The sequence below is a fragment of the Capsicum annuum genome, chromosome 4 (genome assembly GCF_002878395.1).
Source record: "Capsicum annuum cultivar UCD-10X-F1 chromosome 4, UCD10Xv1.1, whole genome shotgun sequence".
In the NCBI taxonomy this organism is placed as follows: Eukaryota; Viridiplantae; Streptophyta; class Magnoliopsida; order Solanales; family Solanaceae; genus Capsicum; species Capsicum annuum.
In genome coordinates this window covers 4,180,773-4,206,992 of record NC_061114.1, presented here as the reverse complement: position 1 = coordinate 4,206,992, position 26,220 = coordinate 4,180,773, and the positions used below count along the sequence as shown (strand labels likewise).

Below are 26,220 nucleotides of genomic sequence, written 5' to 3'. Positions count from 1 at the left end.
ATCATAACTTAAGAAATTAGAACTTAACATTGAGGGGTCTAATTAATTTTTTTCTAGTATTAATTGGTTGATTTGGAAAATCTTGAAGAATGTAGACTGATTTTCTGCTTCATTAGAGTTTCATATAGGTATTGTATTGATAAAGGAATGTAATAAGATAATGTAAATTATCTATTTTCTTCACTTATCATCATCTAAGTTTTTGGAGCAACATGACCTATAGGTCTTGAATTTGAGTTGTGGAATCAGACATTGCTATTAGTTTCGGGTAGGTTGGTTGGTTGTGTTACTATCCCTGGGGTTGATCCTTCTCCGTATCCTGCATGAATGCAAGATGCTTCGCACACTGAGCTGCCATTTTTTTTATCGTATAGCATTATGATATATAGCATTTTTTGCCATTGCCTGTTATGTTTATTGTCATGATGTTATATGTCCTGTTAGTGTTTCCAATGTAAAACATTTATATTATTTCCCTATCGGTATTTGTACAGTTAATTCCTCTAAGAATCTGAAACAAATTCATTCCTCTATAAGATTTTCAAGAGGATCAATTTGGTTTTAGTTATTCAATTTACAAGTTCCACCATTTTGCAACAATAATATAAAGTGTTAAACAAAACAGCAGTCCTTACATGAATACAACAATTCAGAAAAAAGTTGAAACAAACAAATGATTTGGAATGACATATTCCAACAACATTCTCAACATGCAAGAAGTTGAATCTTGATCTTCTGCAGCATCCCTACAACATCTTTCATGTTAGTCCTTCTTGCTGGAGATTCAGCACAACAATCTAATGCCACATTCAGGATCGATGCCCATATATCTAGCTCCTTCTGTAAGCGATTACCCTTTGGTGTTACCAAGTTGACATCTACGACATCCATTACTGCATCTGGAAGTGCATAACTCACCCATTGCTTCAAGCTAAGATCTCCTTCAAACTCATTAGGCTTTCTCCTAGTAAACGTTTCCAGCAACATGATCCCATAACTATAGACATCACATTTTGTTGAGACAAACCCATCCAATCCATATTCTACAGTGAAACAACTAATTTTAACATGCAATATAAGCTTTCTTAGTGGAAAAAAAAAAGAAGAGAAAAAACAATGTTCAAATGCAGAAAATAGACGTACTCGGTGCAATATACCCCAATGTTGCTAAAGTTTTAGTGTATAAATCACTGTCATCTACACCAAGCAGTTTTGAAATGCCAAAGTCATTTAGCTGGGCAACCATATCCTCATCCAGTAAGACATTACTAGGCTTTAGATCACAGTGAATCACAGTGAATCACAGCTGACGAACACCCATGAAAGAGATATTCCAATGCATATGCCACATCTATCATTATGCTTAGTCTCTGCTTGATGTCGAGGAAGTAGTTGTGGGAATACAAATATTTCTCAAGACTTCCATTTGGCATATACTCCAGCACTAAAGCCTTAAAATCAAGGTTGGAACAACTAGTAATGACTTTTACGAGATTCCTATGGCGAAGGCTGTGCAGAGCTTCACATTCCGTATCAAAGATCTTGAATGCCTCATCTAGTTACAGATTGAACACTTTAACTGCAATGGCAGTTCCACTTCTCAGAACGCCTTTGTAAACAGAGCCAAAACTTCCTGAACCAATCAGATTACTCCCACTAAGATCATCCGTTGCTTGGATCAATTCATAGTATGAAATTCTTTCTCGTCTTAGGGTAGACAATGAATCAGCTTGTTGAGGAGCTCTTTTACCTTTCCTATATCTTATCCAGAAAAAAATAAAGGTGCTAGGAACAAATACTACTGCAATTCCCAGCATAAGTAATAGAACAAGCACATTTCTTCTATTAGATCTATGCTTTGATGAAGTGGGGCATGGTGGAACAATAAACCTTGAAGAACCACACAATGCTTCATTGTGGATGAAAAACATACTCGAGAGGTTCTTGAAAGGCCCCCGGAGGATATTTCACCATACAATTTGTTGAAAGAAACATTGAAATACTTCAAGTTTTGAATTTTCTCCAAAGACATAGGAATGATTCCAGATATATTATTGTGAGAAAGGTCTAGGAATTCCAAACTTACCATGTTGCTCATTGAGTCAGGTATAGCTCCTTGTAACTTGTTGTGTCTCAAAGAAAGGTATGCCAGATTTTGCAAGCCTCAAATTTCTGTAGGAATTCCGTTTGAGAATTGATCCATTGACAGATCTATCATTATTACAGCCTTTTGATTCCCAATTTCTGGTGGTAATGAACCAACCATGTTGTTTGACGATAATTCGAGAACCATTAGATCCTCAAGATTCCATAAGCTTGAAGGTATATATATTGGAACTCAATTTGTTGGAACCGAGATGTTTCTCCCTAAGGGAAGTAATATTCCCTAAAAAATTAATAAGAGATCCTGAAAGTTGGTTTTGATCCAAGTAAATAGCACCCAAATACTGCAATTACATATATGATCTCCAATAAATCCTGTTAATTTGTTGTTAGTCAAGTCGAAGCACTGAAGCTTTCTCAAGTTTCCAATTGATGTGGAAATTGATCCAACCAAGTTGTTTTCATAAAGTATAACGTCTAATAAGCTGCTTAAGTTCCCCACTTCATTTGAAATTCGCCCTTTTATTTTGCAATTTCCGGCGTAAAACTTTATAAGAGACGTGGAAAAATTCCCTATAGAGACTGGAAGGATGCCGTTTAGAGGGTTGAAAGATATACCAAGAAATGTTCAATTTCTGCAATTGGTTAAGGAAGTCAAGAAACTTAATGATGAGTCACTGGTTAACTTGTTTCCCCTCAAGGTTAGGATTTGTAGATGAGTCAAATATCCATGAGAATTGGGTACCAAGCCTATGAATTTGTTGTCTGCAAGCTCATGAATTGTAAGTTTTGAACAATTGGAGATAGAATGACGAATAATCCTGATAAGATTGGTTAAGTTGTTCAGAAAAAGCTCTTCAATGTTGGGTAAGATAGAACACATGTTGGGTGGGAGGCTTCCTGATAGATTATGGTCGGTAAGATCAATTAATATCAGCCCTGATATGTCTAAGAGCTCCATTGGAAGTGAACCACTAAAACTATTATAGCCAAGATCAAGTTTCTCCAACTCAATGAGATTGCTTTTCGCTTTGGGTATTTCACCTGCAAACACGTATAGTGGATTACTAGTGAGTTTAAATAGTTTGTTATATCTAGTATAAGTTGTACTTCTTGCTATCACTTTGAATGCATACCAATAAACCTATTTTCGTAAAGATACAAAAACTGCATCTTGGTTAAGTTGCCAATCTCCTGTGTTAAGCATCCACTAAGATTTTAACCTTTATGTTGTTGGTGATACTAAAGTATTAAAATGTAAAAAAAAAAAAATACGTATATAATATAAATATATTTGAACAGAGCCATTAATATAGCTTCTCTCCATGCCTAATATCACCAAACTTAGATACCTCAATTAATGCAATTACTGAAATTATCCCTGCAATTACTATGTAATAAAATAAAATAAAATTCTGAAGCAGTTAGATACAAGCATTCATATGCTAAAAACATACCTGTGAAATCATCTTCTGATAAAGACAATACTTGAAGTTGTGAACAATTTGATAACCTTGTAGGAATATGACCATGAAGCTTGTTATCTGACAGATAAAGCCCTTTGAGTATTGGGAGATCATTGCATAAACCATTGGGGAGATATCCTGATAAACTATTACGTGCAAATGCAATGAATTCAATTCTTGAGCTATTAAAAATTGTCAATGGTATAGATCCCGTAAGTTTATTATCTTGTATGGATAGAACTTTCATGTTGTGAAGATTGCCGATCTCTTCTGGAATGTTTCCTTGAAGTGAATTAAAAGATATATCTAAAGTATCCAATCCCGAGGCATTCGAGAGTGATAGAGGAATAGAACCTATGAGCTTGTTACCCCTTAAGTTTAATACTCTAAGGTTTATAAGACTCCCAATAACTTTTGGTATTTGACCCTCTATGGAATTGAAGTTCAGATTTAAAGTCTCAAGTGTTGAAAGATTAGAAAATGAAGAAGGGATGAAACCAGTGAAACTATTATTCCTAAGATTTAGAAAATGAAGTTGGTGTAAAAACCAAAACCAAGAAGGAACCTCCCCTCTGAAGTTGTTGTCTCTTAGATTAAGAAACTTTAGACGACGCATGTATGTCATTTGTTGAGGCAAATTTCCATAAAAATTGTTGCTTCCCATGTCGAGAGAAACAATAAACGTGAGATTTCCAAAATCACGGGGAATCCTGCCCATAAGAGTCATGTTAGAAAGATTCAAGGACTTCACTCGCTGGCGGCGAGAACAACAAGTGACTCCCATCCAATGGCAAACTGAAGTAGCGGGAGACCAACTTTCACTACTAGAAATTCGGTATTTTCCGACAGCCCATGTATTCGGAATGTAGTCGGAAAATAAGACATTTCCAACCATATTCTGACTGTATAGTGGTAGTCGGGAAATACCTTGTCGGAAAAAATCTTCCGACCACATCTGTCGGATATTTTCGACTACTACAGTTGGAAACATGAAATTAATAATTAAAAATAATTATTTAATAAATAAAAATATTCTGACCAAAGTAGTAGGAATATTTTTAAAAATATTTAATAAATAAAAATATTCCGACTACTATAGTCGATATATTAATAAATATTTATTTAATAAAATAATAATTTTTCGACTACTTTGGTCGGAATATTAGTTATAAATTATGTAATAAATAAAAATTTTTTGACTAGTGTGGTCGGAATATTAGTAAATAATTATTTAATGAAATAATAAGTTTTCGACTACTTTAGTCTGAATTTTAATTAAAAATCATTTAATAAATAAAACCTTTCCCACAAAGGTGGTCGGAAATTTAATAAATAATTATTTAATAAATTAAACTTTTCCGACAAATGTAGTCGGAATATTTTAAAAATTATTTAATAAATAAATTATTTCCAATCATTCCTGTTCAACTAGAATTTAAAAATTACAAATAAAACTAAAACTTAGAAATTCAACCACTTTGAAACATCCAAAACAAATAGCACAATCAAATAGTATAAGCATTTCAAGACAAGTCTAAACGTCACAATCCAAAACAAACAACAATTGTAATAGTTTAAGTCTAAATGTCACTATCATAAACAAGAACCAACCACTACGATGTAATCTAATCACTTCAGTCTCTATCTTCCCCATCCCCAAATACTTGCGGCATATGCTTCTTAACTAACGCCTCCAACTTGGCAAATTTTGCACAGTGTTGCGTTAACTCTTCAATTTTTGTTCTCATCACTTCCATTTCTTTTGCATTTCGTGAAATAGAAGCGGAGTTGGGTAACATTGGGGAACAATTACTCGAGCATTGGTTAATTCAAATCCCGTAGGTTTTACCCTTCTTTGGACCAACTACCATAATTGTCCATATTCAACTCATATCAGTAGGCGATGGTTGGACCATGGTACAATCCTCTAAAGCAGGTTGAGTTTTACACCAATCTTTAATGCTTTTTTGAAATCCCTCTTGAAAGAAAAATAATTTTCATTAAGTAAACAAGCTAAGTTGAATAATAAGAAAATAATATATACAAAATTTATTATCTTACAAATGCATCCTTAGCACACGGTTCGACCCTCTATGCTCTTGTACCGTCTGGGTTTTTCTTCATATGTGTCTCTGCGAAGGCCGTAGGAAGAGGTACATCTACTCCCTCGTTTAAAATTTTCTGCAAAATTTTACCCATATACAAGATTAATGCTACTGTAGAAGAAGCCATATATAATTGAGATATATAATTGAGTAATGGAAGCAAATATGAACTTTTTCTTCTGCATCATTGCATAAAGTACTGGTCAAGATTTCTCCATTTTGGACGTTGACTTGAATGAAGGTACTGCTATCTAGGAGTTATATCTAGGAGGTATAAAGGTACTGCTATCAATCCAGATTTGCTAGTTTGCGCGCTTATATGCTACTGATATTCCTTTCCTCTCATAGATGTTCAACCAAGTTGCTCTTACTGTCATGGTTGCTAATAGACAGCTATCACTATTATTTTTAGTTTCCTTATGATCAATGCAATCTATTAATGTGTTTGGACATATGGAGAAAGGCCTTTATCACCAGAAGGCATACAGATAACGAGGCATGAATTTACTAGTTTCACTTTTACCCTGTCAACTCTAGGTCTCAACACATAGAATTATCAGTTATGTGAACTCCATATAATGCAACTCAACCTAAAAAGTGACCTCACTCATGTCAAAATCAACTAATAATAAAAATAACAAATCATAAGTTGGTAATCATGTTTAACTAGATTGTTATATAAAAGTTCTTTGGAAAGGAAAATCTGTTGTAAGAAGGAATGGATATTCTTGCTCATTGATCAAAGCTGCAATTTATCATTGATATCAGATGGTCATACTTTCTACTATGGGAAAGTCCAGGCAGTCCAAGAACTACTTCTTGTCTCTAGGTTTCATCCCGGAATTTCCATGAACCTGAAAGATTTATTGCCTACCAAATTCAAGGAAATGAGTTTCCCAACCATTTAAGGAAAAGCGGTCGAAAAAAAGAGGGTGTATGGTAGGGAAGGAGGGGGTATTCAGCTGATAATCTACAGGAAGCCCATACTTTCAGCTACATGATTAGAATGACTTGTTCAGAAAATGTAAAGACATCGCTTTGTACGCAGGATAAGAAACTAATACCAATTACTTATTTTCAATGTACATTAGATATGGTGGCACACGTAAACAGCCAAACGTCAGTTCCTGGACCAGAATGCTTATGATAAGAAGTCTACTACAGAATTTATGACAAATCAGCACAACATCAACAACATCTCCTGCACAATACAATGAGAATAATATCACCTGTGAATTCTGTTATTAGAGCAAAATGGACCTAATAGGTTTTGGGATAAATTTATTGTTGTTTGATAAAGTTCCAGTTTTGTATTATGTAGAAGATATTTTGGTGAAACCTAAGAACACCATTTCTGATTTGAAGTCATTTTGTGGTGTTTGATTGGATATAAATCTGGTGAAATGTAATGTTACTCGAACTGCGAAGAGTGAAGGTGTTAAAAAGGTAGACCTAAAATTATGTCTCTGAATACCTACAATCTCTTGGAATCGACAAAGACTTAGCAAAAGATAAGGCGTAATGAACAAAAGATCTATACAGTTTCTTCGGGTTCTATGTTTGTGGTGTAAGCTGAATGCTGTCATCCGTATAGTTTCAAAGCACATTGGGGGAGAATGGTGTCATGAATGACCTTGAAAGAGGATTAGGTGTACTTGTCTCCTTGTGTATAAAAGATTGTCTCCTCATACTTCTGTTTAAATAAAAAGCTCTCTAATGATTAAACTCTTCAGTTAGCATGGCCCCTTTATAAGAACGGCCAACCTGGAAAGGAGGTTCATGGAAAGTAATTGCTGATCATACAGGTATTGAGCGGATAACAAGTAAAATGGTCTGTTCCTTGTGTTAGTTTATGCTTATTCCAATTACAATGTCATGAGTGTATCAAGAGGATTGAGAAGTATCAAGGATCCCGAGAGGATACAAGTATCAAGGATCACACCCTATTGAGAATGTTCTCACTGATCTCACCTCTGGGATCACTAAAAGGGCTAGATTGAGAAGCATGTGTGCTTTTAAGTCATTCCTCTCAGATATTGAGCCAAAGAAGGTAACGGAAGCATTGCTTGATACTGATTGGATCATAACCATGCAGGAAGAGTTGAATCAGTTTGATAAAAGCAAAGTATGACACTTAGTTCCTCTCCCAAAAGATAGATCAGTAATTGGGACTAAGTGGATTTACAAAAATAAAGTTTATGAGTGTGGAACAGTTATGAGAAACAACGCAAGATTGGTGGTTCAAGGATAAAACTGAGAAGAAGGAATAGACTTTGATGAGACCTTTGCTCCTGTAGAAAGACTTAAAGCTATAAGATTACTTGTTCCCTTTGCTTCCTACATGGATTTCATTCTCTATTAGATGGATGTGAAGAGTGCATTGTTGAGTGGCATTCTCAAAAAGGAGGTTTATGTCAAGCAACCTCAAGGATTTGAAATCAAAGAATTTCCTAATCATGTGAATAAACTGGATAAGGCTTTGTATGGGTTGAAACAAGATCCAAGGGATTGGTATGAGAGATTGTCAAAGTTTCTACTGGAGCATGGTCATACCAGAGGTAATATTTACAATACCCTTTTCTTAAAAACTATTAGAAAGGACTTGCCAGTTGTGCAGGTATATGTGGATGACATTATTTTTGGTTCAACCAACATGAATAGGACTCATAAGTTTGCCAAGCTTATGAGTTGTGAGTTTGAGATGAGTATGATGGGGGAACTGAATTACTTCATGGGATTGTAAACAAAATATTCAGCAATGGGGACAATGATCCATCAATTGAAGTATGACAAAGAACTTCTCAAAAGGTTCTCCATGGAAGAGCTAAAAGATATAAGTACTCTCATTGCCACTTCTCCAAAGCTTGATTTGGATGAAACAGGACATGATGTGGAACAAAAATTATATAGAGGTATGATAGGATCATTATTGTACCTCGGAGCAAGCCGTCCTAACATTATGTTAGGTGTAGGGCTATGTTCTAGGTTTCAAGCAAAGCCCAAAGAATCACATATAAATTTAGTGAAAAGAATCTTTAGATACTTGAAGGGAACCAGTGATCTTGTCTTATAGTATCCCAAAGGTAGTAACTTTAATTTGGTAGGTTACTCCGATGCTGATTATGCAGGGTATTTGATAGACAGGAAAAGCAGTACTAGTATGGCACACTTCCGTGGATCATGTTTGATTACCTGGTCCACTAAGAAGCAAAATTCGGTAGCCTTGTCTACTGCTGAAGCTGAATATATTGCTGCAGGTTCTTGTTGTGCTCAAATGTTATGGATTAAGCAACAACTTATGGACTTTGGTATAAATGTAGGTTGTGTTCCCATTTTTTGTGATAACACCAGTGCTATTAATATTGCCAAAAATCTTGTTCATCATAAAAGAACCATGCATATTGATTTCGACATCACTTTCTTAGAGAAAATGTTGAAAACGGTCATATATCAATTACATTTTGTTCTACTAAGGAACAAATTGCTGACATATTCACTAAGGCTTTGAGTAGAGAACACTCTGAAAAAATAGGTTGGCCTTGGGGATGATTAAAATTGTATAAATCACCCTCAATGATTGACTAGAAAAGATTGTACTTAAGTGATTTTTGATAAATTCAGTCTTACACATTAGTTGTGTATCCTAATTCTAAGGTTTTAGAGTAAATTAATTCAGCTATGTGTTGTTTTTGCAGAAAGGCTGAAACATCAAGGAAATTTTGTCCATTTCTCTTCAAAATTCAGGTATGATTATCACTTCCTCATGATAGCATAAAAGAGAAATAGGTTGTTCACTTGGTCCTTTCTGTTACACTTGAACCAACAAAAACCCAAAAGCCATCTCCTCCAAAAAGCTTCCAGATCTTTCCCATCAGTGCAAACCCCTTCATCATCACGTTTCTTCCAAATACACTACTTTCAAGGTTCATATTTCTTCACTCCCTCTTAAATACGCATCCTCCTTCTCCTTCTTTTTGTAATACCCCGAGATTCTAACCAATAGTGCCTCCATGACTCAATCTCATGAGAAATAAATTATAGTGTTTTAGTTGTTTTCTTATCAAGGGTGATGTGTATTAAGGTTTTAAATATGTCCTAACGATTGGGCGGATAAAAACATTCTTTACCGATTGAATTCTTGAGAAGGATTTTGGCATAGTAAATTTTAAATGATCATATCTCCCATTGTACTACGAATTATTGAGTTCATGATGTACCAAAAGGTAGATAAATAAATTATCTTTCCAACGATACCAATTTTATCAAAATCCGATATCGAAGCAAAGATTTATGCTTATTTTACCCCAGCGTGTCCGCCTGGAAAATCCGTGCGATCTTTTGTGAAGGCTTGTCACAAAATGTCGTCACCTTAAGGTAGAAAGTCACAAAATCCACCTTTTTTGTGATGACAATTCGTGACGGCCTATCACGGGCCTGACGGCTTGTCACGGATGTCTTCAGCTATTTTTTTTCAGCAATTGATGGACGATTTTTGCAAGGATATTTTAGTCATTTCCCATTTTTGGAGGCCTCTATATATATGAGAATCCTCATCCAAAACCTAATTTTTTCATTTCTCTCTTCTAATTCTTTTAAGAAATATATATAGGGTTTTATTTAAGGAAATTAATCTTCAAAAAATCATCCATAAATCTTCAAGATTCCTTCAAGAAACAAGATCCTCATAGAGTGTGCTTCAAGAATTGTTTTATTACAAATGTGAGTAAAGTCTCAAGCACTAGAGTTCAAGAAATTTCAAAGATTAAGGCATGTGGGGTTTTGAACAAGAGCAATTATTTTGTTCTTATGCTCAAAGATTTGATTTTTATTATGGATTTATATGATTTTGCAAGTGGGTTTATACCCAAATTACTTCATCATCAGTTTATGAGAATATAAATTGTTCAAGCTTTTTTATACATGATTATTTTATAATTTCCAAGTTATGACTTGATGTTTAATATTGTGAATTTCAAGTTCCTATCATGAGTTGGTATTTCAAGTGCTTTCAACATATGTATCAAGCTTTAAGCTTCCTTATGACAAATTGGATTATTGAGTATATTGATTCATGAGAATTGAGTTGTTACAATGAGTCTTGATATTTTCTCTAAGTTATTGATGTTGCCCTGACTTAATAAATTAATGCATTTTGATATTGAGAAAGATTGATTTGATTTGAGTCGAGTTAGGAGTCCACAAATTGATTATGATTTGATAAATATGAAAGTGATTTGATTTGTTCTTCATGATAGACCCTTACGATGTTAGTGTTGGATTTCCTAACACGTTCTGAGCTTGTGTCTGGCAGTAGTATTTAGCACCGAGCGAAAAATGGGGTATTTCCCCCGAAACTACGTGCCACCATAGGATTGATATTGATAATTGTGGGACGGAGGCCGAGTATGATATTGTGATTACTAAATTTAAGTTGTACTCCCTGGCAAGAGTACGACGCTCCCGCCAATGTCGGGTTCTCTCCTTAGGAGGGCAAAACGTTGGACTCTATGTGGCTCACCTGGTTTATGTCAGTTATAAGAACCTTCCATGTCCATAAGAGTCAAGTTTCTTGAATTACAAAGTCACTCCGAGTCCTAAGTTGAAGAGTTGAGTTATTTATGATGATTTATGAGGTTTTTATCATATGATTTATTTACGATGAGATCATGAAAAGTATGTTTCAATCTAACTCAAGCCAAGTGAGCCATCGTTGAAAATATGCATATTTTCATGAAATTGATGATGATATTTACATTGTTACATGCACCCCCACATACTCAATACATTCCAAAGTGCTGACCCACATATTTTTCTATGGGCTATAGTTTCTCATAATGTAGGTTAGGTAATCAGCCGTGTTAGCGATATTCGGGTGCCTCCTTTTGTCTGCTCACTGGTGAGTCCTCACGGTTCGAGGACCGTGTTTATATTTTTGAGATACCTTGTTATTGTTATGTCTTTCAGTACTGTTTGAGTCATTTGGGGGTTTGTCCCAATGTCTCCTTGATTTTGATGTATAGCGGCTTTATAAGACTATAGAGTTGGTATGTACAGAATTTCAGTATTTTGGATTGTATAGGCTAGTTTCTTATCTTATTTCATTATGTTTATGATATGTCATTCTCTCTTATATTAGCATGACTATTGCCAAAGTGAGTTCTAGAAGTGATGACAGGTTTAGAGGGTTACTTGAGGCCGCGTGTGGCCTTAAGCACCGTGTGACGTCTCGGGATGGAATCTTGGGCCGTTAACACTTGTTCATTCCCTCTTACCCTCTCTACAACCAATCATAATTTTCTATTTCACTATTCATATGGCTTCCTTATCATCCTCTTCATCCTCCTTCACTGAGTCTGTTAAAAATCCATTTACCTCTATTGTAGTTCATCCAAATATCACTTTACCTCTTTTAATACCTCCTCAAATATCTAAAAAATTCTCCGATTTTACTGTTTTCAGAAACTTCCCAAACCCTTTCACCCAATTTTCTTCAACTATCTTATCCCAGTCCAAACCCTCCTTTCCACCACCTACCCCACTTCAAATTGTTGATTCTGATGATGAACCCATTGCTAATCTCAACCCTCAAAGGTCAAGATCCACCCTTAAATGAAAACCTTCTTCTGTTATCATTGATGTAGATGACGATGCTTAAGTTAAGCCTTCCCCTGCGGTCTCTTCTCCTCAAATTCCACTTACTTGGGGAAAGAAACAAAGAGAAGATGCTTCTTTGGAAGAAGAACTTCGTGCAAATAAAAAGAAATGGGTCACTCCTTCTGCTTCTCCACCCCCAGTTCTTCCTCTCCAAATATTCTCCTTCGTTCTAAATGAAAATTGAAGAACATCATTGCTAAAACCCCAAACTCTTCCTTCACTCATAGATCTTCATCCCAACCCATTCCAAAGCTTCCTCGTCCTCAAAATCTACTGTGAAAGCATCTTCTGTCAAAGTCTCCACTATGAAAGCCTCTCCTTCCACCAAAAGTTCTTCAAAGTCTACTTCTTGCGGGAAGAAACAAGAATCCAAATTTATTCCTTCTCACTCATCTGATTCAGACTCTGAATTTCTTCCTGATACTCCTCCTGCACCTTCTATTCACGTTGATCCAGATCTTTACTATGATATTAATCCTGATACTCCTGTTGACAAGGCTTCATGTTCTTCACTTTAAAAAATGCAACTTGGCTAGGGGTAGAGTTGTCACTGGATTTGGGGGACCTGATATGGATATTTTGGTCACCAAATTAGAGCTCAGGGATGGTCATACTTATTTCTGTAAGGTGATCATTAAAGAAAGTTTGGGAAAGATAAAGTTTATGAGTTTTACACTAACGGTGTTGCAATTGGGGAGATGTTTTAAATTACTGTTCATAGGAAAACCACTAATCTCTATCCTGCTGATCTGATTTGAATTTTGAATGTTCCTACTAGGGGTTGGGGTTATTATGTGAAGGGTGCTTGACCTCCTCTAGATAACCTCCATCAACTCTTTCTATATCTAGAAAATTCTCTGGAAATTCTCTTCTGCTTACTCATCGAAGGGTCCTTAAGAATGATATGTCACCTCTCAGTTAGTTTTATTTTGATGTGGTTTACAAAATGATCCTTCCTAGACAAGAAAGAAGAACGGTTGCAAATTTCCTTGATCTTACTTTTATGGAACTATTACATTCTGAAATTCCAATAGATCTTCCTAGACTAATCATCAAACACATCCAAAGAGTCTTAGTCCAAGATATAAATGGTCATGCATTGCCATATGAGTTCTGGATTGCATCTATCTTTGAGGATTTTCATGTCCTTGTCAAGGTGTTTTCACTGCAGACCACAAAGGATGTCATTGGGTCAGTGAACCATGCTATGTTACCGATTTCAATGAGGAGTGCTGACAACGCCATGCAAAGGTTGAGGAATGCTCTTGCTGCCAAACAAGGTGAAGTTGAAGTGGCACAAGCTGTACAGGAGGCTGCTCACACTGCTCATGAGGAAGAGAATCAGGTCCTTCAACCTCAAATTGCTTCCCTCACATCCATCTTGGTAAAAAAAAAAGAGCTAAAATTGTTGATATCATTAGGAAGATGACCTCCTTTATCCCTTCTTCCTCATCCACTTAAGCCCCTCTTCGTGTCTTAGGCATCTTTCCTTACTATTTTTAGTACAAGTTGTTTCTCTCTTATTAATATTAATGGGTAGTGATAATTGTATCATGTTCTATGAATGAAATGAATTTTTTCTTTATGTGTTCTTAATGTATTGATGGGTTCTTGCTCTAACAGTCTTGATTTTTTTAGTGATAGCCCAGTGGCCATGAAATATTAAACTATTTTAACTTATTGGTCCAGCTTTTCATTGATATCAAAAGGGGGAAGAACGGATTATACAGTGCTTATAACCCAATTGATTAACCTATTTTATTTATGTGATCTTCTATTTTGAACACTTTACTAAGTACGTAAGCAATTGCAAAATGATGCTGAGCTGTTGAGTTTGTCATTATCAAAAAGGAGGAATTTGTTACGGCATGTGGAATTTTGATGATAGACATGTGAATGAAACATGTTGTGAAAGCTGGTCCATTCCAAGTGCACAAAGCACAGCTGCTAGCAAAGTTGCTGATAAGATGATATTATGCAAAAACAGGAGTGGATAAGTATCATGTACTCAACACTTATCACATCAGATATCATGAGATAAAGGAGAAGAGTCCTATTCAAACAAGGAGAGTTAGTGAGACCACTTTGGAGTTCTACTAAGGATAGAAGAGTAAATCAACTAAAGGACTCTATCAGGTGTTGGACTAAATAGGAGAGACGACATTCAGTTCATTCGCTCTCCCACTGATAAGATAATCAACAATAGGCAAAACAATTCACTTACATGAAGAAGAACCTGGTCCTTTACTTAGCAAGTCTTAGACTGTTTGTAGTAGGTAGGTTCTTTGAGTTGTAATGAGTCATTGTTCTAGTCTCAGTGATCTATAAACTGAGTTAGGTTGTGTCTTCAAGTTAGGGAACTCAAAGATTTGAGAACACTTATCTTGGGAAGATTTGTGTTTTTGTAGAATAGGAGTTAGAAGTTTTAATTTCTAGTTTTACAAGAAGTCTTGTAATATTGTTGATTGTTGAGGCTCAAGAGTTATAGTGAAGTTGGGCTTAAATCCTATAAAGGTACAGGTCGTGGTTTTTTACACCTTTCTTAAGCCGGGTGTTTTCTGTGTAAAAATACTGTGTTCAGCTTTTACTTCTGTGAACCACATTTACTTACTTGCCCCGCTGATAGGCAACCAGTAGACTAAAATATTAAAATTAGTAGGGTGCACATTCTTAAGAATATCTTTTCCTGAACTTGTTTAACAAAAGAACACACAACATTAATTTGAATTGGTTGTTATCATGTTAAGATTTGTGAAGTTTTGATGATTGACAAGAGGCCATGAAACAAGTAAAGTTAGCTGGTTTATGAAAAATTACTTTAAAAGATTTCAACTTGCTAGAGAACTTTTTGTAGATAAAGAGAGGATGAAAGTTTTTTTGCAAGCTGTGTGCTATGAACTTTGGAGCAGAGTTATTAATAGACCTCAGTACCCTATGAAGAAGGATACTGACAATAAAGATGTATCAAAAGAAAATGATGAGCAAAATACAGATTACTTCAAGATGTTTTGAAAGAATTCAAAAGCTAAATATATTCTTATTTGTCAAGTTGGACCAAAGGAATGAAACAGGATCTCCTCAGGTTGCACCACTGCAAAAAAAAATTGGAACACTTGTGAATGCGTATAAGAAGTACATGGATACCTTCGAAAAAAATGAAGGAACTAAGGATAAGTCACTAGCATTAAAGGCTTCAAAAGGTGTTTTAAGAAAGAAAATTGGCAGAACAAGAAAGGAACAATTAATAGGTGTTGTTCCATATCTGCTATCTCAAAAACACACAAATGAACAAGGCACAATACATAAATCTGCCCTTTAACTTGACCTCATATTACATCTATGACCTTCAACTTTGGGTGTGCACAAGTAGGCACTTTAACTAGTATAAAGTTGAACAAGTAGACACATATGTCCTACGCGGCATCCTACATGGCCAATTCTTGTCATACGTGGCGTCCTATGTGTATTATGCCACATAGGACGTGTGTGTTTACTTGTTCAACATTATACAAGTTTAAGTGCCTACTTGTGAACACCAAAAGTTGGAGGTCGTAGATATGATTTGGTGTCAATTTAAAAGGCATATTTATGTATTATGCCAATAAACAAAGGAGTGAAAAAAAAAAAAAAGGAAAACACATGAGAATTGATATCCTTCCCTGGAAATAATTCTGAGAACACCAACTAGCTCAAGACGTCAACTTATTCAAAATCCTAGATCAGCCCGACAATGTGGCCCGATGGGATTGAGGCCATTAAAACTTGTGGATTCGTACATTAATCTCAAGTTAATCTATGCTATAAGAGGATCATAATTAAGTATGTAGGATATAGGTAAAAAATTATTGAGTTTCCATGAGCACATACACTCTCTCCTAGTTCCATTTTTTCGATGTCCGATATTCGTATTGATGCCAAATTCCAAATACGTACCACGTGGTAGGACACATTTAAGAGGAAGCACACCCTGTCAATTTTATTTTTTAATATCCGAGACCTCGAATAAAATATGAAGGAAACATATTAATTCTATCTCATCACAACCCTTCAAGGTGATTAACTTTTACTTGCTTCAAAGATGTTTATGTGTAATTTTTTTCTTAAAAGTACTACACAACATTAATTTGTATTTTCTGTTACTATCATTTGACTCTTCAGTTACTTAGATTTCTAAATTTCATTTTTAGGATACGTGAACCCTGCATCCTCAATTATGGTGGCAAATTATTCCTCTAGTATAGTGATATATCGACTAAAAGTATTATTAATTTGTGAGACCAAGTCTTGATTTCATTTTTTTGCAACTATGTGATGAAAAGTATAGTGATATATCTAGTAAAATGTTACCCCGTCTATCCATCTTTACTTATCCACAATACAAAAAATAGATGTTCTACAATACTTGTCCAGTAGAGGCATTTGCATTGGAACCGAGAGTAATCCGAATTCATACCATGCAAGGCCCATTAAAGGGGTTTCTACATCCAGCATGCGAACCTTGATGGTAACTTCTACTTGTTTTAGAAATGTTTTAATAAATTTTTATTATTAAAAAGTCGATAACATTAATTTGTATTGGTTGTTGTCATTTGGCTCTTTAGTTCATTGGTTCCCTAACTTAAGTGGTCCTCGAAGACTTGACAAACTTGCAACCATAATAATGGTTAAAAAATTATTTCTCTAATAGGTCAAAACTCCAAATACTTTTTCGAGACGACAAGTCAATTGTCATTCAAATGACACTTTCATTTTTCATTCAAGCAATCAATAATGTAATTGGAATAAAAATTTATTCCACTTGTCGATCCAAACTCCATAGACTTATGGCAGACTGCAAGTCAACGAAGTCTTGCTTTTATTTTCTTTACAACTGTGTGATGATAAGTATAGTAATATATCTACCAAAAAATTACTCTCTCCGTCCATCTTTACTTGTCTACAATTAAAAAATAAATGTCCTACAATACTTGTTCAGTGGGGGTATTTGCATTGGAATCGAGACTAATTCGAATTCGTGACACCCAAGGCACATTAAAGAGGTTTTCGCATCCAGCGTGCGAACCTGAGACCTGTAATTAAAAGAGGACTCATATGATCTGTAACACCCCATAATTCGGGCTAGAACAACTGTCATTTCTATGCGTAGATGATCCAAAAGTCATAAATCATATGCAAATTTTCCATGATTAATCAATTATGTAGTGTGGGAAATTGAATGAGCTTTTTGTCGATACAAGATTCACCCAAATCTGATACCCGGCCAAGATGTTATGGCTAATTTTAGTCCTAGTCAAAAAACACTGTCATTTTGGTACTTGGTGCGTCGCAGAGGTGTTCTATTTAACAATTGTCAAATTCCAGTAGCCTTGCGCGATTGCGGTGCATCGCGCTAAAGTTTCAGGTCCAAACAAGTGGGACAACGCAATCGCTATGCGTCGCGGTGACTCCAAGAATCTCATTCGGCATTTTCCAGTGTACCACCGCGATAGTGGCGTGTCGTGGTGGCCCATAAAATAGGGCTCCTAATTATATTTTATCCCGTCTCATTAAGGGTATGTTGGGTAATTTCCACTCCTTATCAGGTTAAACATGGGATTTTCCTCCCAATTGACCACATTATTCATATTTTTTTCAAAAATTTACAAGAAACTCTCTCTAGGGTTTCAAACTAAAACCCAAATATCCTAAGATTTCACCATGGTTTTTCAATAATTCTTCGAGATTTGGAATCCCCATTACGAGTGCTACAAGAAGCATCTATCAATTGTTCGAATATCACCCCTAAAGCTCAAATTCATTCAAGTGTCATAAATTAAGGTACGCGGAGTTTTACAAAAATCTCAGGGCATAGAAAGTATGATTTTAAGAATGGGATTTTTGATTTATGAATATAATCATGTTTTAGATGTTTTGATGGTATTGTTTTTAGTCTTTAGAACTTCCCCCAAATTGATTGTAAATTGTATATATATGTAAGCACACGTTTTAAAGATTGATGATTGAATTGAGAACATGACTTATGAAAAACTTCTCTCTTGTTATGATTTTCCATTGCTCATGATATAGAATGTATTGTTTAGAAATGCATCGTGAAGATGATGATACGAAATGTCTTGATTTATACTATGACTTGAATATGATTTTGAAATAAAAAAAGAGGGTTATGCGTGTTGATAAATGTTTAATATACATATAATATAAGAGTGCATGGTTTTTCCAAAAGCACATGACCACCATATGTTTGAAAATTCTTTCATAGTTTTGACTTATGTTTCGGAACATGAAATCATCTCATACTATTGCAAATGTTGGGTGGCTTGAAATCATCTCATACTATTGCAAATCATATCATACTTATGTTCGACTTAATGCATTGTGGCTCAGAATGACGACTTGCAATTCCTGGTATGATGATACCAAAATAGACAATGCCATAACAGACTCAGACAAACATAGAAACAAGATTTTTATGACTTAAGATTTCAGGATGATATATGTTTATAAATGGATAAAATTGGTCATAAAGAGATGTTAGGTGGTTCCCCGAAGAAGGCACGAGTTAAGACAACTGATTTTCCAAAATTGTCATTTGTCGTTCCAGGTATATTATATTACACTGGCCTAGTGCCTTGTGGCGTATTAGACTCAGACACTCCAACCCTTGCGGCACACTTGGGTTAGGGGCTTCCCCGCTGTCAATGACGAACTCCATATATCTGTGGGGTTTTAAACTTGTATGGGCATACCACCTAACTCAAATATAATACAAAGATCAGAAATTGCAATGACAGAAAGGTTTTTATGATTATCAAAATGATGCTCATGTGTTTTGAAAACTATTTTATGTATGATGTTTGGAAAAATTTCTCTCCATTATTTTAGTTATATAAAAGCTTTATTTTGGATTACTCTACATACCAGTACATCTATATTGACTCCCTACCTCTAAGGTTCAGAGGCTCAGTCTAAGGGTCTGGCTTATCAGTAGAGTATTCTAGAGAGAAGTGATCCGTACACTAGTGAACCTTCTTTCTTCCAGAAGGCCTTTTATTTCACTTTTTTGTTCTACTGGGGGCCTTGTCCCAATTTTCACTATAGTTTTGTGATGTAGTAGAGATTTCACAGACTGAGTCAGATCTTATTCAGATGTTTGAAATTGCATTTTTCTTTCTTATGTCTTGAAACCCATATTTAATGACCATTTTTTCGTATAAGATTATAATTCCACATTTTTTTTATTATATGAATATTGTGCATGATTACCAAATCAGATAGAGCAGGACGTCCGTACCTTTATGGTTGGGATGTCCATCACGGCCAGGCCCTAGTTCGGGTCATGACAAACTTGGTATCAGAGCACGGTTCATGGTCCCAGGGTGTCAGCGAAATTGCATTGGGTAGTGTCTTATTTGTGGATGTGTAGCATTCCACACTTATAGGCAGGAGGATACTAGACGTTTAGGAATGCCTCTCTTTCTTCATGTTCTAGTTTGTGCTATGAAGTCGGAATGTCCCTCTTACATACTCTAAATCATACTATGGTGTTGCCCATATGGAAGTAAAGTCATCCCAATTCTTTTCTTACTTTGATATGTCTCATTATTGGGGTGATTTAAGTACAGAGTTTAGAGTCTAAATGGTATGGTCCTTTCTAAAGAAGAGCCCGTTAGTACTCCAAGGTGTATTGATTCTAGTGTGAACTTTGATTCTGATGAAATTGTGCTTTTCATCCTGCAGTATTAAGTATATTCAATCCTTTTCAGAATTTATGTTGCTGACATCACTATTAAGGGGGATAATGTGTAGAATAATATTGGAATTGTTTTTCCACCAGAGTAGTATAAGTTAAGTGTCGGTGTTATGACCTATTGGTAGTGATGTTGGACCAAGAAGTTGTTAATGTGAAATCGCAAGGCTAGAAATCAGAGTAAAGGTGACTTTTGGTAGTGATAGACTAATGTGGTAGCTAGTAGCATGTGTGGATTGTATGGTAGTCTGTAGGGGGAGTGTTTGACTCAGATTTTTTTTTATACAGAGTAACATGTGTATTCTTAGATCACGGAATGATGTGTTCCAAGTTTCTATCTCTTGTAATCTTGTTATTATTGTGTCATCGAAACTAAAATTTTAGTGAAGCCGTGTGAGGCTCTTTCGATGCACTAGCATAGTTTCCTTATCATTCATCTCATTTCTTGTTCAAAATACAAAATCAAAGTCTAGTGGAGTCGTGTAGGGCCTATTTCAATTCACTAGAAAATTGTTGTTCATCTTGTTGTTCTTGTGTTGGTTGGAACTGGAGTTTAGTGGCGTAATGGCAAGAAAAGTGGTAAGGGAGATTTATTGAATATATGTATGGCCGAATCTTTTTCGCATATGATTGAGTTGGTAATGAAGTGATACGTCCCTGTGTGTTAGTTTAGTAGAAGGTAAGGTAGAGAAGGAGTTATTAGTTAAGGTGAATTATTTTTTATTTTAAGTATGAAAAGAGTTGTTGATAGTGTTTGTCGTGCAAGGAAATTATAGGTTATTAATGAAGGCACTTGGTGGATGAGTGGTGTTAATTTTAATGCCCCTGAGGTTGCAAGAGGGAGTTTAGTTGGGACTTATGGAGCCATGAACTAAGTTTAGCTGTATAAAAGGGGTAGATAGTAATGACGTGTAGAAGGAAGATATGTTAATGGATTTTAAATAAGATAGTTCATAGGATTGTGATTAATCCTGACTATTATAAAGTTTTGGCGAATTAATGTTTCCAATTGTTTTGGCATGTAAGAATATTGTAAAAAGTGGTTGCTCATCATAGATAGAACTAGACACTAAGTTAGAATAGTAGATTGTTATCAAGGTGAATATAATGAATTGATTTGGGGGTGTTAGTTGTGGGAAAGTTATCTAGTAGGCTTGAACATTGTATACAAGGGCTTAAGTTTATTTAATTCGTAATCAAGTCTGAAGTTGTAAGTATGATAAAGAAGTATGCCCAAGGTGCTATGGGGCTGCATTATTTTCAAGGATCATTGCATGTTGTGTGGTTAGTAGTACCGTTGAGATGCTAGGTGGAGAAAGACTAGTTAGATAATATGCGATGTTCTTGATAGCTAAGTTATGGAGTTATGATTAATGATGTTGATCCTTTTTGTATAATCTTGAATCTCGTGGTTTAGAAATATAAGTTTGGAGTCATGATGCTGGTAGACTATGACAGAAGTGGTATGATCCGTCAAAGGTTTGGAGATATCCATGATTAGTGTTAGAAGAATCCGAGTAGGTGAATGTTTAAGTTGTTATATGATGAGTTTTGGGGCAATAGAAACCAAAGGGGTTGAATCTTAGAAGGAGGTATTAGCATTGGTTGCTATACATGAAGATTCCACCTTATTGGGTAAGTTTAGTTTTATGTGTAATGTTATATGCCCGACTCTAGAGTAAAGTGATTTCCGTTTATACCAGAGTGTATATAGTGGTTCACAGACTTAGAGAAAAGGTTTAAATCTAAGGGGAGTATGATAGAACGAGTAACCAAGTCAAGTTTTCAGATGCTAATAGATGTGCCAGTAAGTTGTGGAATTGGCTGTGAGAAAGAATGATCCTCAATCTATTCTTGTTTCAGCAGTTTACTTTAGTTATTCCGATACATACTCATAATTTTTGTTTCTTTTTCATGATCATAACTTGTTTTCATGCATATGATAAGGAATTATGTACTCTCCTAGTTCCTAGTATGATGAGTTCCCAGTTTGTTCAGTAGTCAAAATCACTTTTCGTAAGTTATGAATTCCAACAATTTAGGTCATGCAGTTCATGACTCTTGTGCACATGTGATACTCTTAATATTAAGTAAAAATTAAGATTCAAATCAGGTACGTCTTTAGATTAGATCTCTTTAATGAGTTCATGCTGTGAGTTCTCTATTCCTCATGCTTCAGTAGGGTATCAAGTTAGGCTTACTACTCCCCTTATGGTCCGGATCCTGATATTCGAATTTGCAGTGACCTTTTTCGTTAGGTCAAGATAGTGATGATGAACAGTTGTTTAGATGGGAAAGAGTAAACATTTCTTGTTGATGAAAGATGGTTTTATGCTTATTTGAGTTAAGGCAATAATTATAGGGTAAGATTGGGGCCGAGTCTTTGATGCTTTTCAAGGTTAGTTGAAGTTTTATATGTTATATTTGGGAAAAATTGTTGTGCTCTTGTTTTATGTAAGCTTTTAAGTTTGAAAGAATTTTGAGGTGAAGTTTAATTTATGGTTTGGTTAGTTGAGAATATTTAATGTGTATAATCTGAGTAGTACAGAGAAGTTGTTATGGATGGAAGTATTATTGATTATGAGAAAGATGCTTTATGAGTGTTTGTTTAGAAGTGTATATGTGGGTATGAAGATAGGATTGAATATCATGTCTGTCTACATGCGGATGGATGCTTTGACTTTGTGTGAATGTCTAATACGAAGTTGAAGGTGAGTGTTGGAATGGCAAAAACAATTAGGCATGAGATGAAGAGTTATGAAATACAGGGTGTACTAAATATATGATTCAGACTAGTACTACAGTATTATATGGTGGGTCTTGTGATTTTGAGTTAGGCTTGAAGATGATGAGGGGATTTAACTCAGTTTAGACATTAGTAGATGGAAATATGTGTAGTCATGTGAAAAAAAAAAGTGAAATCAATGCGCATGGTGTTTAAGGGGAAAGTATAGTTGAGAGAGTATTTTAGAAGTGTGGCTAATCTTGAAAGTTAGAAGTTTCATTGCCTTAGGTTTGATAATTCTATCCTAGTTTAGGATTTATATGTCTATGTTCCATGCCATAGAGTAGTATCATTGTCGTAATTCCTTAGTTGCATGTTTTGTGTAACTCATGTCAGAAATTCTTTGCTCCCTAATGCCACTAGGACTTCTTTAGAAAGAGTGTTGAAGAGATACTTCATGTTAAGTAAGTTTTAAGACTGTGTAGTCAGCAATTCAGCTTAATAGTCAGGCAGACAAGTTACTGCTGTTTCCTACCTTTTCAACCAGTCCTATTATCCAAAGTCCAATATGTATAACCATTCCAAAAAATAATCTATTCCATCCGTGTAAGTTGCAAACTCAATTCTGTCCAAGCAACATGTTTCAAATTCAGTTATTTAGTCATGACTCTGTTCATAAGAGTTAAACACATTATCTTAAATTTTTCCAGCTATTTTACCTCAGACAGTGTAATACCTTTGTACGATCTAAATCTTGTTGCCTCATGATTCGTACCTACATAAGTTATCACTTCCAAATGCAATGTGTGTGATTTGAGCATAAACACTTCGGTGGGAATCATAAACTCTCAGCATGAATCAGCTCTTTGAAGCAAATAAAGTCAAGTTAGCTCAGAATTCAATTTCACGTTGGAAGTTTAAATGTTTCAAATCAGTTATATCCTTTCTTAGAAGACACATCAGGTCCGCGTTATTCCATACCTTTAAGCTTCAACGTTCCGACCTATCACTCAGGGATGAATGATCCCAAGGGGGAGATAATGTAACACCCCGTATTTTGGGCTAGAACGAAAACTGTCATTTCTATGCGCAGCTGATCCAAAAACCATATATCCTATGCAAATTTTCCATGATTAATAAATTATGTATTGTATGAAATTGAATGAGCTTTCCGTCGATATAAGATTCACCTAAATTCGATATCCGGGGAATATGTTATGGCAAATTTTAGTCCTAGTCAAAAAACACCATTATTTTAGTACTTGGCATGTCGCGGAGGTGGTCTATTTAACAATTGTCAAATCCCAGTAGCCTAGCACGATTGTGGCGCGTCGCGCTGAAGTTCCAGGTCTCAACCAGTGGGACAACGGAATGGCTCCACGTCGCGGTGACCCCAAGAATCATATTCATTAGTTTCTAGTGAGCCACCGCGATAGTGGCGCATCGCGATGGCCCATGAAATTGGGCTCCTAGTTATATTTTATTCCGTCTCATTACAGTTATGTTGGGTAATTTTCACCCCACTTATCAGCTTAAACATGAGAATTTTCTCCCAAGTGACCACATTATTCATATTTTCTTCAAAAATTTACGAGAAACTTTCTCTATGGTTTCAAACTAAAAACCCAAATATCGTAAGATTTCACCGTGGATTTTCAATAATTCTTTGAGATTCGGAATCCCTATTGCGAAGGCTACAAGAAGTACCCATCAATTGTTCGAATAGCATCCCTCAATCATGATTTTATTCAAGAGTCATATATTAAGGTATGTGGGGTTTTCCTAAAATATCATGGGCATAGAAAGCATGATTTTAAGAATGGGGTTTTGGATTTATGAATACAATCATGTTTTAGAAGTTTTGACGGTATTGTTTTTGGTCTTTAAACCTTCCCCCAAATTGATTGGACATTGTGTGTGTATATATATGTAAGCACGTGTTTTAAAGATTGATGATTGAATTGAGAGCATGACTCATGAAAAATCCCTCTCTTGTTATGATTTTACTTTACTCATGATATACTATGGATTGTTTTTAAATGCATCTTGTAGAGCATAGTACGAAATGTCTTGATTTAGACTATGACTTGAACATGATTTTGAAATAAAAAGAGAGGGTTATGCATGTTGATAAATGTTGAATATACATATAATGTAAGAGTTCATGGTTATGCCAAAAGCACAAGACTACCATATGTTTGAAGAATTCATGCATAGTTTTGGCTTATGTTTTGAAACATGAAATCATCTTATACTTTTGCAAATGTTAGGTTGTCTTAATTGAGTTTTAATGAAAGAATTATTCTTAATGAATTATGTCTCAGAATTACGACTTGCAAGACTTTGTATGATGATACCAAAATAGAAAATACCATAATAGAGTCAGACAAACATAGAAACCAGATTTTCATAACTTAAGATTTCAGGATGATATATGTTTAGAAATGGATAAATTGGGCAGAAAGAGATGTCAGGTGGTTCCCTGAAGAAGGCACGAGTTCAGACAACTCATTGCCGATCCGGGTATATTATATTACGCTGGCCTATTTGTAACTCCCCAAAGTTTTCCAAGCTAAATTTTTGTAGATTAGTCCAAAAGCGGACACTTGGTGAAGGAGTTATGGTTAATTTAAGTCCTAGTTGTAAAACACCATAATTCCTATCCTTGGTGCATCGTGGAGATGGTGTACCTGATGATGGTCAATTTCCATTAAGACTCCGCGATGGTGGCACGTTGCGGAGTGGGCCAAATTCCCATTTGTCAATTTCCAGTGAGCCACCGCGATAGTGGCGCGTCACGGTGGCCCATAAAATCGGGTTCTCAGTTTAAATTTTTCCAGTTTTGTTTAGAAGTTAATATGGGTAGTTTGAACTTTTTCCAAGTCTCTTAAAATTTCAAAACAGGAGATTAAGACCTCTACATGCATAATATTCGACATTCTCAGGATTTGCCTCAAGGCAAAAACCCTAGTTCATATACTTCTCCTCCAAGAAACTCAAGATTCAACCATGGGTTTTTGAATTTATCGGAGATTTGGAATTCCCAAACTGTAAGCTTCAAGGATCATCCATTATTCTTTAAAATTGAGGCACATGGGGTTTTCCTAAAATCTCATGGGTATAGAAATCATATTTTAAGAAAAGGGTTTTAGATTTATGATTTATAATCATGTTTTTAGAAGTCTCAATGACATTGTTTTGGTCTTTAAGCCTGCCCCCAAGTTGATTTGAAATTCTATATATATATATATGTATGCATGTGTTTAAGGATGAATATTCAATTGAGAGAATGAATTATAATGAACCTCTCTCTTGTTATGATTTTTCCCACCTTCCATATGATATGAAATATTTAAAATTAAAACTTGAAAGTATGATATGAAATGTCTTGATTTATGCTATGACTTGAATATGTTTTTG

The 26,220-nt window shown here is 35.3% G+C and overlaps 2 protein-coding genes across 2 annotated transcripts; both read right to left on the bottom strand.

Annotated features, from left to right (window-relative positions):
* Window positions 1–705: 705 nt before the first annotated feature.
* On the bottom strand, window positions 706–1,931 carry LOC107869253 (receptor kinase-like protein Xa21). The gene is made up of 3 exons (XM_047411470.1): window positions 1,575–1,931; window positions 1,144–1,273; window positions 706–1,043 (listed from the first exon to the last, which is right to left on the bottom strand). The coding sequence occupies exons 1-3, from the start codon at window positions 1,929–1,931 to the stop codon at window positions 706–708; spliced, it is 825 nt and encodes a 274-aa protein (XP_047267426.1).
* Window positions 1,932–2,606: 675 nt separating this feature from the next.
* LOC107869261 (probable inactive leucine-rich repeat receptor kinase XIAO) lies at window positions 2,607–4,464 on the bottom strand. Its single transcript, XM_047411469.1, has 3 exons — window positions 3,561–4,464; window positions 2,849–3,147; window positions 2,607–2,738 (listed from the first exon to the last, which is right to left on the bottom strand). Exons 1-3 carry the CDS (start codon window positions 4,462–4,464, stop codon window positions 2,607–2,609), a joined length of 1,335 nt encoding a protein of 444 aa, XP_047267425.1.
* Window positions 4,465–26,220: the final 21,756 nt, after the last annotated feature.